This window comes from Diorhabda carinulata, chromosome 1 (genome assembly GCF_026250575.1).
Source record: "Diorhabda carinulata isolate Delta chromosome 1, icDioCari1.1, whole genome shotgun sequence".
In the NCBI taxonomy this organism is placed as follows: domain Eukaryota; kingdom Metazoa; phylum Arthropoda; class Insecta; order Coleoptera; family Chrysomelidae; genus Diorhabda; species Diorhabda carinulata.
In genome coordinates this window covers 12,231,494-12,249,874 of record NC_079460.1, presented here as the reverse complement: position 1 = coordinate 12,249,874, position 18,381 = coordinate 12,231,494, and the positions used below count along the sequence as shown (strand labels likewise).

Sequence of the window (18,381 nt, the reverse complement as noted above, 5' to 3'; positions counted from 1 at the left end):
GATAATTTTGTGATAAGTAACATGGAATCGAGAAGTATGTCTTTGAATCAACATTTTGAAAATTTTGGTTTTCTCTATGACTTAAACAAGTTAAAAAAATTCCGAAAGAGGAAATACTGAAAAACTGTCAGGATTTACAGTCCTGAAAGTAGGTGAGAGCAGTGACTACTAACCTTATGAGTTGTATGGGAATCCCAAATTTACCCAAGTCCATTAAAGACGTGAAACCTCTGCTCCAATATATCATACAGAACGATTTGAAACAAATTTACCAAAATATTAACATTGTCATTAGAATTTTGTCAACAATACCTGTAAGTACTGCTTCCTCTGATAGGAGCTTTTCAAAATTAAAACTAATTAAAGATTATTGAAGAAATACTATGGGTCAAGAAAGACTTTCAGCTTTTTGTTTCTTCAATTATTCCTTTTTTATTTTTGTTTAATGTTCCCAAGAAGTATAAGTAAAAATTAGGTTTTTTCATAATGAATAAAAAGCTGTTAATTTCAAGTGATTCTTTAGTTCATATTTCCTCCTTTTCGCGAAATGTACCTTGTCCACATCAAGTTTAGGTCTTGCGCCGCCACTGTTTCTAATTAATAAATATTTTTGTATATAATTTAAAACCGACATAAAAGTAATGCATATAATGTGATATTATTTATATATACTTAATAATTATTATTCTAAATAAATTTAAAATTTTAAAAAAAGAAATATTCTTCATCAACTGATTGTTTGCTGGTGTTAAGATCGTCTTTGTAAATTTTCCAAATATATTTCATATGTACCATGCATCTATATAATTTGGATACAAGTCTTACAACAAGTGATATTTTTCATGAACAAATATACCGATTTAATTAGATTTTTCATTATTTTTATGGGTAATATGAATTTTTTACCAAATACTAATAGCTGCACTTCATCAGGTTCTGGAATATCACATCTGAACTGTATATTGCACAAAGCACATGGAACCATCCTTCTTAACTTGAAATATACGCTCTGCAATAATTTCGTAAAATATTCGTCAATATTAAGATTAGAGTGAAATTTGAATCTGCGAATTTGTGTAAACATTTGCAAGTTTTTAACTATTTCCAAATCATCAAGCCCAGGAATATTTTCTGTATTAACTACGTGAAAACCATCAGGAGGTCGCTCTTTCATTAAGGAAAAAAGGACTTCTTCATCTTTCGGATCGTCAACCTAAAACAAAACTTCTTTGCTTATTTAAACATTTTCATTACATAAAATTTTCTAATAATTGAGTTCGATTTCAAAAACAGAGAGAAAAAGGTTACTGAAATTGTCAAGATTCACTGAGAGTATAAATTAGAATTAGGGACAAAATTGGAAGTTATTTTAGATTTTTTTGTTTACAGACTTTATTTTTCATTTCTTGAACCATTTTTGTATCCCATTACCGACGTAAATAATAAAGGACTCTTTTTCGATGAATCCTATTTTGATTTACAGGTTCCCATAAGATGTGTAAGGCGAGATATACTCAAATGTGTATCGTGTCTCTTTGGTACGTCATTCATGGCTTAAGAGCATCAATTGTTCAACGTTTACATAGACATATATCGGCTCCAAAAAACTACAGAGGTATTTGACAAGCTGGTACAAGAAAGGGACAATCTTTCACAGAATGTGATCTAAATCTGATCCAAAGCATACCTAATCTATGAAGACAAGTTCAACTTACGCAATTACAAAAGCTGAAAGATATCGTTTAATTGCCTTTTGTTTGCAATGGCATTAATACCCTTTTGATTTCGGAATGACAACCCAATTTTATGCTCGGCAGTGAAAAATAAGGAGAATAGAGGTCAAATATTATTTGCTTGAATAACAAAAATAGAATAAAGGATGACACCATAAATAACGAATAACTGTACTAACTTCTAAGACACAACAATCTTTACTTCCAGATGATAAGTCTAACGAAGTTGCTTCTTCTTCTGATTCATCATCTGACCAAACACGGCAGCTGTCAAGTCGATCCTAGAAAATTTAATAAAACTACATTTCTACTGAATGCTAATCACCAATGGAAATTTTTAAGGTACCTCAATTTGATAGATTTCTCTATTCTTCTTAACAGTCTCATTTAATTGTCTCTGTAACAAAACCAATTTGGCATCATCGGAATTTTCATCTGAGACTAGCTTAGGAACAGATGGACTAGGTAAAGAGGACAAATATATTGCAGTTCCAGCAGCAGTAGCAATCATCATTTTTTCTCCAACAGTTATTCTAAACTTTAGACCAAATATTGCATTCATACCCTAAAATAATATTTATATATGTAAGAAAAATGTGAATTATCTACCAAGAATATTCTGTCGTTTTGAAAACTACAAGAACTGAAAAATTGATAAATAAAAGACCATTTTTATGGACAGTTGCGATTATGGTTAGGTAAATAATTTAACAGACAGTTTCCTTGTTTTGTTGTTAAAAATTACCTTTATTTTCAATTTATTAACTAACAACCTATGGAGTTCATATTCTAGAAAAGGCAAACCATCAGATATTTCTTTGGCAATCCATTCACATTTTAAATCTTTAAGTGGACGGCAGACATAAGATTCAATAAAACAACCTCTACCTGTGCTTGGCAAACCATCAGAAGGCTCTATGGTAGCAATTATAACTTCGGGAACTTTTCCTTTTCTAAAATATAAATTCTACTGTCAATTAAAATTTAAAACGTTTTCAGTTAGAGCGTAAAGAATGAACTTTTCATGAAATACTGCTTTTTTAGTAAAAAGTCGACTTCAATTCTCTTTTAGATCTGCTACCCAGTCTCTTCTGAGTTTTCTTTATTTCTGATGGAGGAAGAACGGGGTCATTTGTTGAATTTTCCAGTTTATATCCCATTTGATATTATAATTGATATATAATTATCAATAAGAATTTGTTTTTTTATACAACTGTGGGTATCTTTTGCTTATAAGTATCTGGGATTAACTTCTTAAAATAGAGTGAAACTTACTTGGATTTGGTTCCATTAATTTTCATTAAATGTTTAATTTTATTAGATGGGGACCTTTTTATACTAAATTATTTACTAAATTACTCACCTACAGATTGAACACTTTGCTAACGCTGTTTTAAGAGGGATATTACTACTATTATAAGGCAAATGGGTAACTGAACATATACTATTGCCATTGTTAATATGTTCTGGACTATCACAATGTTTATTGCTTGAAAGACCATCCTATAAATAACAAAAATAAGTGAATGTGTAGCAACTAACTGATTGTTTTACTTCTACTTTTAGAATTGTTACATATAAGCATTAAATGTAACTTTTAATTAAATTATTCTGTATATTTTAAATGAATTGTTCTGTTCAATTAGATTATGAAATATCAAAATAATTGTCAATAATATAATTTTCAAATAATCAAATAACATTACCGTTTTTTGTTTGTCTTTATCATAAGATGATATACTTAAAGTATCGTTTGGGACAGAGCTTGGGTTTAGATTTATATTTTGCTTTAATAGTGCCACATATTCATCAATATCATCACCTCTGTGAAAATTGATAATAACTGCTGTACCAGAAGCACTTAAGATGCATATGTCATCGCTAAATAAAAAAAAATAGACATGAATATTTTACATATATACAATAAAAAATGATATTATTATTTTTGATAATGTGAAATGTATTACCAAATACTAGTGGATTCTGAATAACCCAAAACGGCATTGCAATTTAAACTTCTCGCATGTGACCTTATTTCCATCCGCAATTCTGACCACCAAGTGTCTCGAGACTCAGGTTCTTCGATGTTTCTTATAGTTTCTAATCTTTTCACAGATCTCGCACATACTGCGCCACCTATCAAAACAGACATTTGAATTAAATATATGTATATATAAATAAGAAAGACATCTTCGCCAATTATGCAAAAATATATATATATATATATATATATATATATATATATATATATATATATATGCATCTAAATGTTCTTGATTTTAGGTCAATTTTATCTTTCTTTTTAAAACTATGAAAAAGAAGAGACCTAAAATCAAGAACATTTAGATGCATTAATGTATCAAAAGGTCTATCAAATAAGAAAATATATATATATATATATATATATATATATATATATATATATATATATATATATACTAGATTTTTTCAACCATTTGAGTATAAATTTATTTATTAATTCTTGGGTTCGTAGGTACTAAGGTTGGATACCTAAACTAGGTATCCAACCTTAGTACCTTAGAGAGAGGAAAAAAATAAATATATAAGCGAGTAGTTTTTTATTGAGAACGTGGCAAGGAAACACCAAAGTGGACTAACTTTAATATATTTACCGAACTTTCGAATACTTATGTATTCATCGTCTGGGAAATCATTAGTTACGATTTGCTGCGGTTTAAATTGTGTTATTTCTTTTAAAAAACATTGAATTCATTGATATACTAGTATATCATATTTATTAAAATAATTTGATAGTTGTTGGGAAAGTCCTTGTACATATGATGAGGAAAAATGTTTTATTTTCTGATGTTTCGTTTCTGTTTTGCTTTTTAATTCATTGAAGTATTCATTTATCATTTTCTTGACTTTTTGTTTATCATTTTTTCCCGAAAATTATTTTCTTTCAATGCAGTTTTTACTTTTTGAAAAGCTAAGCTAAGATCTATCAGCCAAACTTATCACTGATCTTTTTTGTGACACAGGATGACATGAATTGAAGTTGAGGGCCAAGTTGGTTTCGCATACTTTATGTTATTGTTAATTGCATATAATGTGACATTAAGAGAACCGAATTTTTTATTTATATTTTCAATTTGATTTTTTTGTACGTCAATAATGCAATCATGATATGAAAGGTCCCATAGCGCAAACATCAATTTGTTTATATATTTCATTTATGAATTCGTTTTTAGATATTTTTGTATATTCTATAATTTTGTCCCATTTTTTTATAAATATATTTTTGATAGGAATATTTGTATATAAAAAAACTTTATCCAACGAAATATATAAATACATATTCGTTAGGAATTTTAATACTTTTGATTTTCTTTTTAAAATCCCATGTGTTTTTGATAAAGTATTTGTATTGGTATAAAATTTGTTTGAAAATACTTTTCAAATAACTAGATAATGGGGTAAGAGGAGTTTGTATACTTCAAAACAATCAGTTTAAGAGGTATGTGTAGTTTTGGCAAGCCCTATATTATGGCATTATGGCATTGTGAATTTTCTATTTTTTGCATCTAATGGCGAAATAAAATAAAGACGCTGTGTATAAAATAAGTTCACAAGCCCAATTCCTTCAGCGAAAATTCTTTAAAAAATGACTTGAAGACGACAAAAATAACGAACAATACAGGGAGCTATGTGAAGCAAGAAAGGAAAATACACTCCTGCAGGATTGCGTAAAAGAGCTGGAATTGAAGCTCACCTCACCTCAAAGAATAATATTCTACCCTATTCTCTCCAATGATGCGGGGATTGATACTAATCAGGATAGCACCATTTTCGAAGCAATGAGCTATGAATAAAATAAAATCCAACATAACTTTTCAAAAAACCAAACTAAAGTAGCATTACCGGAAATTAATGGCGTTTTAGGCCTAGTCATACCGAATTCATATTTGCAGATTCTGGAATAGTCGTAATATTCAGTAATGGTAATATACAAGCACGAGGAAATTATAACATAATAGGTGTTGAGATGTAGAATACTACCTGATGTCACTGCTACTCTGCAATTTTGCATGTTAAGGGTATGGATCAAGTGATAACTATTAAACAACAAAATGAGAATGGAAATATTACAAATTAATACGAATAGAAGCTATCTGGCACTCGACATGGCTCTAGTTACTAAAAAAATAAATGCAGTTATTTTGATTATATCTGAACCCAATTATCAGGCAATACAAAACAGGAAAGCCAGGATATATGATATACAAATTGATACAGCACTTAGGACCGAAGTCAAAATATAACAATTAAAGGAAACGATAGTGGTCGAAGTTTCTCTTACATATAAACACAAGTCCATACAATATATAGTTTTGTTATGTCTCACAAAATAAGGGACTAGAGAATTTGAGGAAACTCTCTAAGATATCGACGAACATATTAGAAGCCAAAAGGACAAAGTTATTCTATGAGGTGACTTTATTGCGAAATCACTACAATGGGAAATGGCCTTCACAGACAAGAGATGATAGATACTCATTGAATGCATAGCCCAAAAGGACTTTATCTGCTATAACAAGGGTACCACACCAACCTTTCATAGAAACAAAAACTCCTCTATAATAGAAGGCTTTACACAAGAGGAATTAAAAAGGGTGAACTTTCTGAAGAAGTATAAAATATAAAAAAACTCTCACAAGAGCGATTATAACCGCAAAACGAAGAAAATGGCCAGAACATCTGGAGAGATGACTATAGAATTAACGTGAGAAAAATGAACAATTACTTCCTCGTACACATGTATCAATGATCACGGGGAAGAGTGTAGTTCAAATAAATAATGGAGAACAGGTTCAAAACTTCACCCTATAGGAACTTGTGATATCAGGTGCGAATGGTAAATCTCCTGGGCCAGGTTACATGCTACCCGAAGTAAACAGTAATTTCTTCACCTTGTAAATTAATGAGATGTCCCAATCAATCAATGATTTTTACTTTGACGTTGTTGATCGTCTTAACACTGACGGGGTAATACAAGATATTTGGCGGTGACTCTACTATTTTATAACAGCTAGGCACTGTTGGAAAAAATTGGTGAATTATATGCACAGGATTTTCGTTCAAATGCGATCCGGCTGCTATGCTTCAATCAATGCCTATTGTGTTTACTTTAAAAATATTCCCCAGTCGGTCTGAAATATATCTCACGTTTGGTTTAAGAGTAACTTTTGAGAAACCAAGCAAAGAACCTATGGTGTTGTCTGATTCAAATGATATGAAGTAATTGCTCTCCATATACACTTTTGAAGTATTTATATCCTCTGTTATTTCAACATATGTATCTGTCTGTACGCTTGTTCAAGTGATTGTTCAAGACTTTAGCTATATCTTTCAATTCATATGCGACAAGTGGTATATTATATAAGAAAAATTGTTTTCCTAGTACCTTCCACATAAAGAAATGCTCTGCCATCTCACGAAGAAAACGGGCTTTGAGCACCTTTCAACCGATCATGTCGCCAAGAGTGGTATAAATCTTCATACCCATCTGCAGATATATTTAATACTTCTAACCATATTACTATGATTGGTATATAAAATGGTACAAAATATCAAAATATAATAATTGGAAAAAACATATTCATTAATTAATAATTGGCATAGATTAAAACTTTCTAAATCTTAGAAGATATATTGTAAACTATTGTCACTAATATGACTTAGACAAAAAAAGTAAAACTATGATAAATCTAATACAATACAATACTCACCTATTTGAGCTATAAAATCAACTGGGAATTTCATGACCGTGAGGAATGGATACTCCAACATATCAAAATTTTCTTGATGTATTTGAGACCGCATAGTTATATTATTCTTCAAGCATGAACTGGTAGTGGGCCCTCCCGATTTATCACTATTTGTAAGACTATTTCCTAAGAACACAAATAAAAATTTGATTAATTAAAAAGGTACAAACAGGCCGAAACAATAGATATGTGAATAACAAAAATGGTTTATAATAACACCTATAACTACTTTCGTCAGAAAATCACCAAGTATTTTAGTACTAACAAATGAGAATAAGCTTTTTCAGGTAAATTATTGAATCAAAATGATTGTATTCGAATTATTCTTATTCTTACAATATCATGACTTTTATAAGTCACAATTTTTCATGCCAAACACTACCATTTAAATTTGCAAGAGTCATCACCATTATATTTTGTAGAGTTTTTGTTCTAAGTGACAATGGGTCACAAATATAATTTGACAGCTACAAGACTTAAAATGAATATTAAATTGTAATTTGAATTAATAGGCTGATGCATAATTATCTGCAGTCTATATTTCTCAGTAATGAAAATTTATAGGTGAGTATGAAGGTACAGGCAAAGCTAGATATAGAGTCACTACAGAGCAATATTTGTTCACTCTTGCCGGAAAAGTATTCGCTGGACTTCAACGTTCCTGGTTGTATCAAGAACACGCGAAAATTAGTAACCGTTTTCCGGAAACTTTAAGAGCAGATCCCAGTCCCCGGCATGTTGCTGAGAATCAAACACGATTCGCGGTACATCTTCTAACTGATAATCAATAATGAATTTCCTGGTCAATCCAACCTACCTATATGTTGGAAGCCAACGTGAAGAAAATTGTTCTGACCAATATAGCGAGTAACCAGATAACAGGGTTTAAATATTAATTTGCAACTATCTACCCCAACCTCAGTACCTGGTGAAAGCCCTGTTATTTGACCGTAAAGTGCAGGAATGAGTGCAGTTACCGATTTAAACATCCAGTCCCGGCTATCCATGAGTTTCATCTAAGAAGTTTGATGTTTTTATCATAGTAGAGAATTATAGAAATGTCGTTTCTGCTATATAAGTTGAGCATGTTTATCGTAGTTAGTTTCGCGGTACATCTTCTAACTGATAATCAATAATGAATTTCCTGGTCAATCCAACCTACCTATATGTTGGAAGCCAACGTGAAGAAAATTGTTCTGACCAATATAGCGAGTAACCAGATAACAGGGTTTAAATATTAATTTGCAACTATCTACCCCAACCTCAGTACCTGGTGAAAGCCCTGTTATTTGACCGTAAAGTGCAGGAATGGGTGCAGTTACCGATTTAAACATCCAGTCCCGGCTATCCATGAGTTTCATCTAAGAAGTTTGATGTTTTTATCATAGTAGAGAATTATAGAAATGTCGTTTCTGCTATATAAGTTGAGCATGTTTATCGTAGTTAGTTTAGTTTAGTTTCAATAGTCATAGTGAACGGAACGAAATAGAAAAGTAACTGACTTTATTGTATTAGTCTCAGTTATAGTCGGAAATGATACGATAGATGATATAATCACATTCACAAACTTATATATTTCATCGGTAGAAGAAACTTATCAGAGAGAAAACTAAATACAAAAGATACAAAACCACACAAATATATATTTATAGAAGTTTTTCGAGATGCAGTCAATAAGGTTCGATAATAAAGCAGATAGACCACAACGTCAAGCAACAGATGAGTTAGCGGCGATTAGAAGTATATTCGACAGAAAAATTACTGTATTGACGAAGTAATAACTATTGATGAGATGCTAATTCCGTATCGGGGTCGCTGTAGCTTTATGTAATACATTCCCAATAAGCCAGCTAAATATGGCCTTAAAGTTTTTGCACTTTGTGATTCCAAGATGTTTTTTACGGCAAACTTGGAAATCTACTGAGGAAAACAACCAGACGGTCCGCATTTAGTATCTAATACAGCAACAGACATTGTTCATAGAATAGTACAACTCTTCAAAGGGCAAAACAAAAATTTGACAACAGATAATTGGTATACTAATTATCCTTTGGCAAAACAATTACTAAAAGATGAAATCACAAAGCTGTCCTACTTCTATCCGCCCTGCAGTCAATGGAATGGTTGATGAGGATACCCAGAAACTTACATTATATTATTTCGTAACTCTACGAAAGGGGGGATAGATACTGTTGTAATGTTCGAATTATTCTGCACAGAGAATAACTAGGAGATGGCCACTACTAAATTTCTTTCAACTTCTAAATATTGACAGAATCAATGCCAATGTAATGTTTAATGGAATCTTTCTTGAAAATTCTGATACTATATGAATATTTTTTGAAAAATTTGCATTTGCTCTTATAAAACCGCATATGCAGAGGAGAGCACAAGTAAAAAATCACTGGTCGTAAAATATTTTTTGCCTAGGTAAACCTACCGGTGAGTAAAGAAGAAAAAGGACGGAGCCGCAACCATTAAGTGCATTACATGCAAGCAAATGGCGTGCAAAGAACATGTTCATACAACACACATTTGTTCCACTCGTATTGAACCAGTGGAGGAAGAGTAAAATGGAAGGGGTTGTGGTATTTAGAAATTCAAGTTTAATTGTTTTTAAAAATCAGGGTTTTTACTATTAATAATGTGTGACGTACAAAATATGCCAAGCGAATACTTATGTACACACTGACATAGCGCCTTCCGAAAGGTTAAAACAAAGAACATCGATACAAACTTATATAAATGGATGTGAACGTATGTTAGTTAAGCAAAAACGACAGAAAACCCATAAAACAGTTTTTAAACATTACTTTAACAGCTTCTAAACATTTGAAAATTTCGCGTTTGGATTATTACTAGAGATCTTACAAATATGGTCAATTAAAATCTATTCAAGGAATAGAAATAATAGAAGTTGCCAACAGAGGAATATTCAACACGCTACTGTCTACTAAAATGTACACATATAATACAAATACATTAATAATGTCTCAACATCCTGAAGGGAATGAAATTATATAGGGATTTATTATAATGTTTTCCCTATTAACTTCACTCTAAAACTAATTTCAAAGCTAATGAAATTATTACTGGAAACATCAGGTTTTTATAGAGATAGAGATCAAGAATTGGTTAATAATTATTGTTCGAAATCATGAAGATGGAATAAAATATACAATAAACAAGTCATTTGAAACTTCATTAAAAATTAAGTGTCATTTCAAAGACATCTACTGCTGATTGCTGTTTATGCTGTGCTACTATTCGGTGGGCTCTTATAAATTAAATAAAAACTGTTCAATATGATTCTACGAGTTAACTCACTTTGTAGCATTGTAAGTACCGTCAAAAAGAATTTATATACAGTACTAGTTACACTTTAGCTGGTTAGCAAAACGGTGGAGCTGCTCTAGATCCCTGGACATAGGGGATTCAATGGTAATAAAATTTTCGACGAGCTTGGAGCCACTCAATCACTGACCTGAACCTGCAGTGGGAATCGTTTACTCGCTAAATAAAAACTTTGAGCTGTGGGAAAGGAGAAAAAACAAAGAGGCGTGGCTCGAGCTATATAGATGCAGTCAGGTCGAAATATTCACTACAACATCTTCACTTATACGAACTGATGGTTCTGTGGAATAGAGGAGGAAATTAGGATACAATGCAATTGTCAACCTCTTATTAACACTAGAAAGAAAATCCTGGGATTTGATTTAGTGGAAGAGCCTTCTTCAAAGCCTGCGATGCCCATGGGATTCTTCAATTTTGGAGAGATCCCATGGGGTAGAGCGAAGACGACCAATGATATTGCAAAGGTACTACTCAAGCAACTAGGACCCAGAAAACTTCTTAATTGTTAGTATCAGTATTAAAGTTAGATTTTAGTTAAAAACGGCAAACTGGAGAATGGAAGGACTTCTCATTAATAGATAAGTTCAGGATGAATTAAATAAATATAGGAGAACGATAAGAGAAGCTACAGCGAAGGAAATATTGCATGATATCGGCATTCTGTTTTACAAAAGATTATGTACAAATTTTCATTATTTCCGATTAGAAGAACTGCTTTCATTTTATTTGAAATTTTAACTTAAGAAAGTCTTTATCCAGTTGAAATAATGTTTTACATAATAAACTGAGGGTACATATCCGAAAATCATTATAAAAATTATTTTATAAATTCTTATCTATTATAAACTAAGGTTAAGCAAAATTAAGCAATAAAGCCTGGTGAAGACCAGATACGTATGCATCGACAAAATGCATAGCCCAAACAGCTGCCAAACAGTCTGCGTGGCTATGCCGTACCTTTCGCAGAGCGGACTGGCAACGTCACTTGGATGACGTTGTATTCAATGGCGCACCATATTCGACGTTACACCAAAGAAGTTTGAATTCACACGTACCTTCGCTGTATTGCCCTACGCGTATAAATGCAGACAGTTGCATTTTTTTACCAAACGGCACGTAGCGTAGTTGTGTTTTTTTATAATGAATGGCGATTATAGAGAAAAACTTGATTGAATGTGTGCGTAAATATGAATGTTTCAACAATCCAAAAGATACAATGTAATAAGTTATTTAGCTATAAAAATATGTAACAAAGTTTTTTCTAACAATCACTAGGTGACCTTATATTAGTACGTCTTAGAGGTATTAATGCATTTCATTCCAAGTTTGTTTGACTTGTATCAAACTTGTTTCTTACATAATTATGTATACAATATGCTGCCTTCGTAATGAGAATAGACTTTTCAACATGGTATTCCATAGGTCTATGAAAAATATGGGGTACAGGTTCGTTAGTGTCGGACAGAGGTTTCGATGTTAATATTATTTTTTCCAGTAAATAGGGATGATAAAAGTCAGAATTCGTGAAGATATTGTTGTCACTGTGTCGACTGTAGTGCCCAACGTCTATAATCTTAAATTTATAAAATGGGTTAACAATAGCGAGTAAAACAATTGAGAAATGATTTTTATATGAAGCAACTTACTTCAAAAAAATTGCTAGTCTTTCTTTTGTTTCAACCGCTCTTTCTTTGGTTGGTGTCCAGTTTATATATGTATGGCGTCACTAAATCATGCAATTCTTCAAAAGAACTTATAACATGTGGAATTCACGGCTAAGATATCATGGACCCATTTTCTCCTTGCACTTGCAAAGTATTCTAGCACAATAGTAGCAATATTGCTTCTTTCATCATCGAAAACAGTAAACTTATGTGTAATCCGGCATGACAGCCGTTTACGCAACGTCTGGTCTGCACCAAGCTCAATTAAAGTAGTCCGTGAATATGCTCCGTAATATACAATTAAACCAGTTTCTAATGATTTCTACGATTTTTCCAAAATCAAATTAATAAGAACGGCGAATAATTGTATACCAGCCTACAGGGTATAGAAAAAAGATATGAGCTACATTTATGAGCTGATCTTTTGTACTTTTCATTTTAAACCAGTTAAACATATCAATGTTAATCATTTGTTGTGGTTTTCGTCTGAAAAATTCCTTCGGTCATTATACAACAAAATTCATTAATTCCAGTGTAGAATTTGTTTTATATTTACTAGTAATTCATAGAAAATATGAAGGCTACTCTACTCAGTACTTATTAATAAATAGAATCAATGGTTTTATTAATTTCGAAAAATCATCGCACAATACAGCAAAATAAACGCAAGGAAAATGAATATATTTAACAAAATGACATTATTATGAACTATTTTGGGTAATTGATAAAATGGTTAGATATTCGAACATGCATTGAGAAATGCAAGGTTTTAATTAATAACTGAAATAAATATATAGATATAATTAGTTTGTTTCAATATGAAAAAGATGGGAATGTCTTTTCGTTTTGTATAAATAAAGAGAACCAAATCAGAAATTTCTTACAAATATGTAGAAAATAAATAGGATATGGTTTATTGTTTTTTTTTTCATCTATCTCCTATCCATCAAGCGGCGTACTTATAAACCAAAAGACATTCTAACATATTCGATGCATTTTTTGTTATCAACTAATACTAGTGATGTATAGAAAATTACCTGAGACATTCAACACATATACATAAAGATGCAACAATTACACAAGCATCTTAATACTCACTTTTTTTAACGAATCCTATGAGAAGAACAAAATATTAAGCAAAATTATGAAAATGCATTACAATAAACAAATTTATTGAATAGAAGAGAGATTTTAAACATACGTCACAAAAACTGAATTAGCAAATATCATGATAATATGAATTTAAATGTAGTAAAAGTTTTGTTGAAGTTTAGTTTGTTACTAGAAAATAAAAAACAAATCCTTTATTTTGTTATCGGCCATTGCATGTATTTAATGACAACATTAGATGAAACAGAGACATAAAACCGTATTTCTTTCGCCGATTAGAAATCGGCTAAAAACGGATTTTACGAAATTGTTTCAAAATAATAGACAGCTGTCAAGGTAAATATTTCAAAAATTTTAGTTAATGTTTGATGATAATATAGTTTTTTGTAATGTTTATTCAATAAAAATCAAAATTCACAATTTTATAGATTATTGTTAACTTTTGCAATGAAAAAAATCTTCATGTCCTGATGAGTCTTCTCCCGTGAGAAGATCTCCTCCACATTTCATGTTCGGTTCGTTGGCCAATGTCTCCCTACTGTCTTCGGTCGTCTCTTTCTTGCATTAATGGTTAGAGTAGGGGATGTGTGATTCCATCCTTTGGTAATGCATTTGACTTCTCTGTTGTATTGTTCCACGTACTGTTGCAATTAGAAGCTTTTCGTGTATCATCTGGTTTGAAACATACCAGGGACAATAAGATAATATTTTCTAGCCACATGTTCGATTTTGTGCTTAGCAGTTAATACAATTCTCTCATTTTAAGGTCTATTTGTATGCGTTTCTTTTCAATTTGTGCTCTCCAGTTTAATTTGCCATTTCTAGATATTTAATGTAGAGTTAACTACATTATTAATGTATATTAACGGACATTTTTTTCTTAGTGTAAAATTTATGTGTTGCAATTTGCTTCCGTTAATGTTTACTCTCCATCTTTTGAGCCATTCTTCTACTTCTAATATATGTTCTTGTAGATTTACGGATATTACTAGTCGAAATTATTGTGTAATTAGACACTGGGAGTTCTACGGTAAATATTATGTACAGTATTGCACCTAGGACGCCATGCCACCTTGTGGAACTCCAGAATTAATGAGTCTATTTGATTTTAAATTTAAATAGCAAGCCGTCATGCCATACCTTATCAAATGCTTTAGTTATGTCTAAAAATATTGTTGAACAATACTTTTTTTCTTTTAGCGCTACACTTATTATTGCGTTTTTGACGAAAACAAAATTGATATTGTGGAATTATATTCAGGATGGAATTAATTCGTTGCAGTAACAAGTTCTCAAAAAGTTTCGAAATGGTGAGTAACACACTTATTGATCTCTACGAAGATACATTGATCTTTTCCTGGTTTTGGGATAAGTATTATTTCAGATTTTTAAATATTGTTGGCCAGTTATGCAGTCTTAAGATCGCATTAAATATTCCTTTTTTAGGAAGTTTATTCTACATTTTTAGTGTTATCATGTCAATACCCGGTGATTTCTTGTTGCTCAGAAGAGAAATTGTTACTTTTGTTTCCTTTAAGGTTGTCAGCCTTATATTTGTCATGTATGTATCTTGATTTCTATTTAGTTTTGGATAGTCTAGTCTGCAGTATCGATAAAAGGAATAAAAACTTCTACTATATTCTATTTTAGAAAGGTATATAGCAATAAAATGAGGAATTCCGTCCAGTTCAATTTCAGTGTCGGCCATAGGTATAGGTCTTGAAATATTGTGTAGAGATTAAGTAGGTAGTAGATCATATCATACAGTTACGTTTTGCGTTTAACAGGCACCATTTAACCTTCTATTAGTGCCTCTGCCTAATTCCAACCCTATTTCAGATTCGGCTTAACCATGCGCCGTAAGGCCAATGGTGTTTAGTTTAACGTATCAGTATTTGCTGTTAAGCCGTAAATAGTGTTCACAGTATTATAAGATTAGTAATATAATAATTCTCCACTATCAGTGAATGAAAAACTTATTATTTTAAATGTACACGATTGCATAAAATACGATTACCCGAAATTTACTGTACAAGAAACTGTCGACCGATGTTCCCGAATGACTGGAGTTGGAAAGTCCACCGTTTTTAAATCATTGCGGGGGAGAAAGATAGCAGACCAAGTGGAACCTCCCAATAAAAGTCAAGGCAGACCAGTAAAAGTCCTTGATGAAGACACCAAAAGTGTAATTCGAAGAAAAGTTCCCACTTTGAGAAATATGGATTTCCCCTGAGAAAAGCATAACCGTATATCACTTGTACTGGAAATCGATGAAATTGTTTGCTGGCGACGAAAATACTTAAGAAGTATAAAGCAGTACAGAACAGAGAAGAAAATCTTTTATCTTGATGAGACGTGGATTAATGAAGGTTATACATCACCAAAAATGTGACAAGACAAAAATATAATCAGTGCTCGCCAAGCTTTCATGGAAGGCCTGTCAACGGGTATTAAGGTGCCTTCAGGTAAAGGAAAAAGACTAGTAATCGTCCATATTGGAAGCGGAGAGCGATTTTTAAAAGAAGGTTTGCTAACCTTTCAATCGTACCATACGGGAGATTACCACGAGGACATGGATTCGGATGTTTTTGAAGACGATTTTGGTGAAATAATAAAATATCTTCCGGCTGATACAGTAGTAGTTATGGATAACGCATGTTATCATTCTCGACGCATAGAGAAGACTCTTACTTCATCTTGGAGAAAACAATTATTGACTGGTTAAACACTAAATCCCATAGAACTTATATGGGCGCCAGTGAAAGGATTTGTAGTAAAACACAACACGACATTCAAAATGAAAGACGTTGAGCTACTGTTTGATCAAGTCATTAAGGAAGTGACACCAGAGAACTGACGAAAAGCAGTCCAGCATGTCATTAAAGAAGAGGAGAAAATGTGGGATCTTAACTACTTGATCGATCGGACCGTCGACCCGTTAATTATAACGTCAAGAGGAGATTACAGTTCCTCAGATGACGAAGATTATTATGATTTTTTATAATTTAATTTCTTTATAATGTATTTTTTGTATAATGTTCAATTAAAAATAAGTGTACCTAATACTATGTACATAATACCTAATTTTTATTCTGTTAGAATAAAACTCTTTCCTTTTTACGAATATCCTACCGGCACGCCTTTGGCACACTATTTTCAGTGTTTGTGAATGGATAACAATAGGCTAAGCCCATATATTGACCCCAGCCCGGGTGATACTACCTGCACTTGATAAAAAGAAAAAAAATTTACAGTGAAATCAATGCCAAACTATGAAAGTGGTTTAAATATTCGTTGGTCTCTTTGCATACATAATGAAGTTTTATTACTCTATACCTTTCTGAAATACTTTAGGTGTCTTGAAAACAGTTCTACTTTTTCTTCGTCGCTTCTAGTCCAAGTTGCTGGATTTGGTGTATCATTGCGAAGTAGAAGGATAGCCACTACTTTTTTCAATTTGATTTAATGGGTCTCTATATTGAGTTATCATTATAATTAGGACTTGTTATATTCTGTGAAAAAGTGTTTTTACACATTTGTTTCAGTTTTAAATCAAGGGTGCTGCTTAGTCGGTTATAAGTATTTTTCTCGCCTGGTGTATGAGTCCTGTGTCATTTCGTTCTTGTTTTTCTTCTCTCAACAAGAAGTCGTTTGATTTCCATTGAATATTAATATTGTTGTTTGGTGTCCCTTCTGGAGGAGTAGCTTGTATAGCAGCTTCTTGCAGTATACTGGTTAGTTTGTTTGATGCATTCACTACTTCGTAGTCACCTTTCAGGCTAACGTTTGAATCTATGTTATCACGCTTCTATATATTTAGTATATATAAAGAAATAGTTCGTACGGCATTGTTCTAATTTTTATTGAGATTGCTTGTTTTTTGAAAGTTCATAATAGTTGATTGTTGGTTAAGCAATTTTTATCACGATATTCACGTAGCGCTTTAAACATGTTATCAGGCTTGTTCACGCTACAGAGGAGAAACAGATTATAATTTAGTGAAATATAATTATTATTCATTTCAATGGATTCTGACATTCACTTAAAAATTGTACGTATTCTCGGTAATGGCGCTTGTATTTTTTCTCAATATCCTATTCATCGTATGGCACTAGGTCAAAAATTGCTCTTATTAAAAATTATATCGTGCATCATGTTTCCAACATCTGGTGAAACTTACGGTATTAAACATCAGTACTTCGAAGGCATGTCGAAGCTTTATACAAAAGGATCTCTTTGTGAATTTAAAGCTGCGGCAGAGTTGTTTCCATATTAGTTTCAAGGGCTACATTTAGTGAAGTTTCAGTAGAAATTAAATATTTAGGTAAACTGAAAACCATAACAACTGTCATTATGACATTTTAGTTCCATTATTTGAACCATCAAACAATTTTGTTAAAAATCTTGAATTGGAGGCCGAAGTTGTTACAAATTTGTTTCCCTCTCAACTAACTTATGACAAAACCTTCTCAAGTAGTGATGGATCTACTTGTAACTGAAATCTTAATTCGATCAAAAAATGAAACAAAACGAAGAAAAAATTGTCTATCATAACTGAACAACTGAGAAAAGCTACTTCAAAATATAAAAAAAAAGAGAAGTTTGTAGAGAGGTCGTAAGAAAATATAATAAAAGTCATCCTGAAATCTTAAAACAAACCCATCAAAGATATAGTCAAACTTATCCTGAAGTCGTAAAATAAACTGTCAAGATTTACAAAAAAATAGACAC

The 18,381-nt window shown here is 31.8% G+C and overlaps 1 protein-coding gene across 2 annotated transcripts in view; it reads right to left on the bottom strand.

The window, feature by feature from the left end:
* LOC130898808 (C2 domain-containing protein 5) overlaps positions 1–18,381 on the bottom strand; it is a 40,004-nt gene that overhangs the window by 12,900 nt on the left and 8,723 nt on the right. For both annotated transcript variants that reach the window (XM_057808355.1, XM_057808347.1), the window contains exons 6-13: positions 7,484–7,648; positions 3,701–3,869; positions 3,440–3,614; positions 3,097–3,236; positions 2,479–2,686; positions 2,080–2,298; positions 1,913–2,014; positions 907–1,213 (exon numbers count right to left, since the gene is read on the bottom strand). In XM_057808355.1, coding sequence (XP_057664338.1) covers positions 907–1,213; positions 1,913–2,014; positions 2,080–2,298; positions 2,479–2,686; positions 3,097–3,236; positions 3,440–3,614; positions 3,701–3,869; positions 7,484–7,648 — 1,485 coding nt within the window. The remainder of the gene's footprint in view (positions 1–906; positions 1,214–1,912; positions 2,015–2,079; positions 2,299–2,478; positions 2,687–3,096; positions 3,237–3,439; positions 3,615–3,700; positions 3,870–7,483; positions 7,649–18,381) is intronic.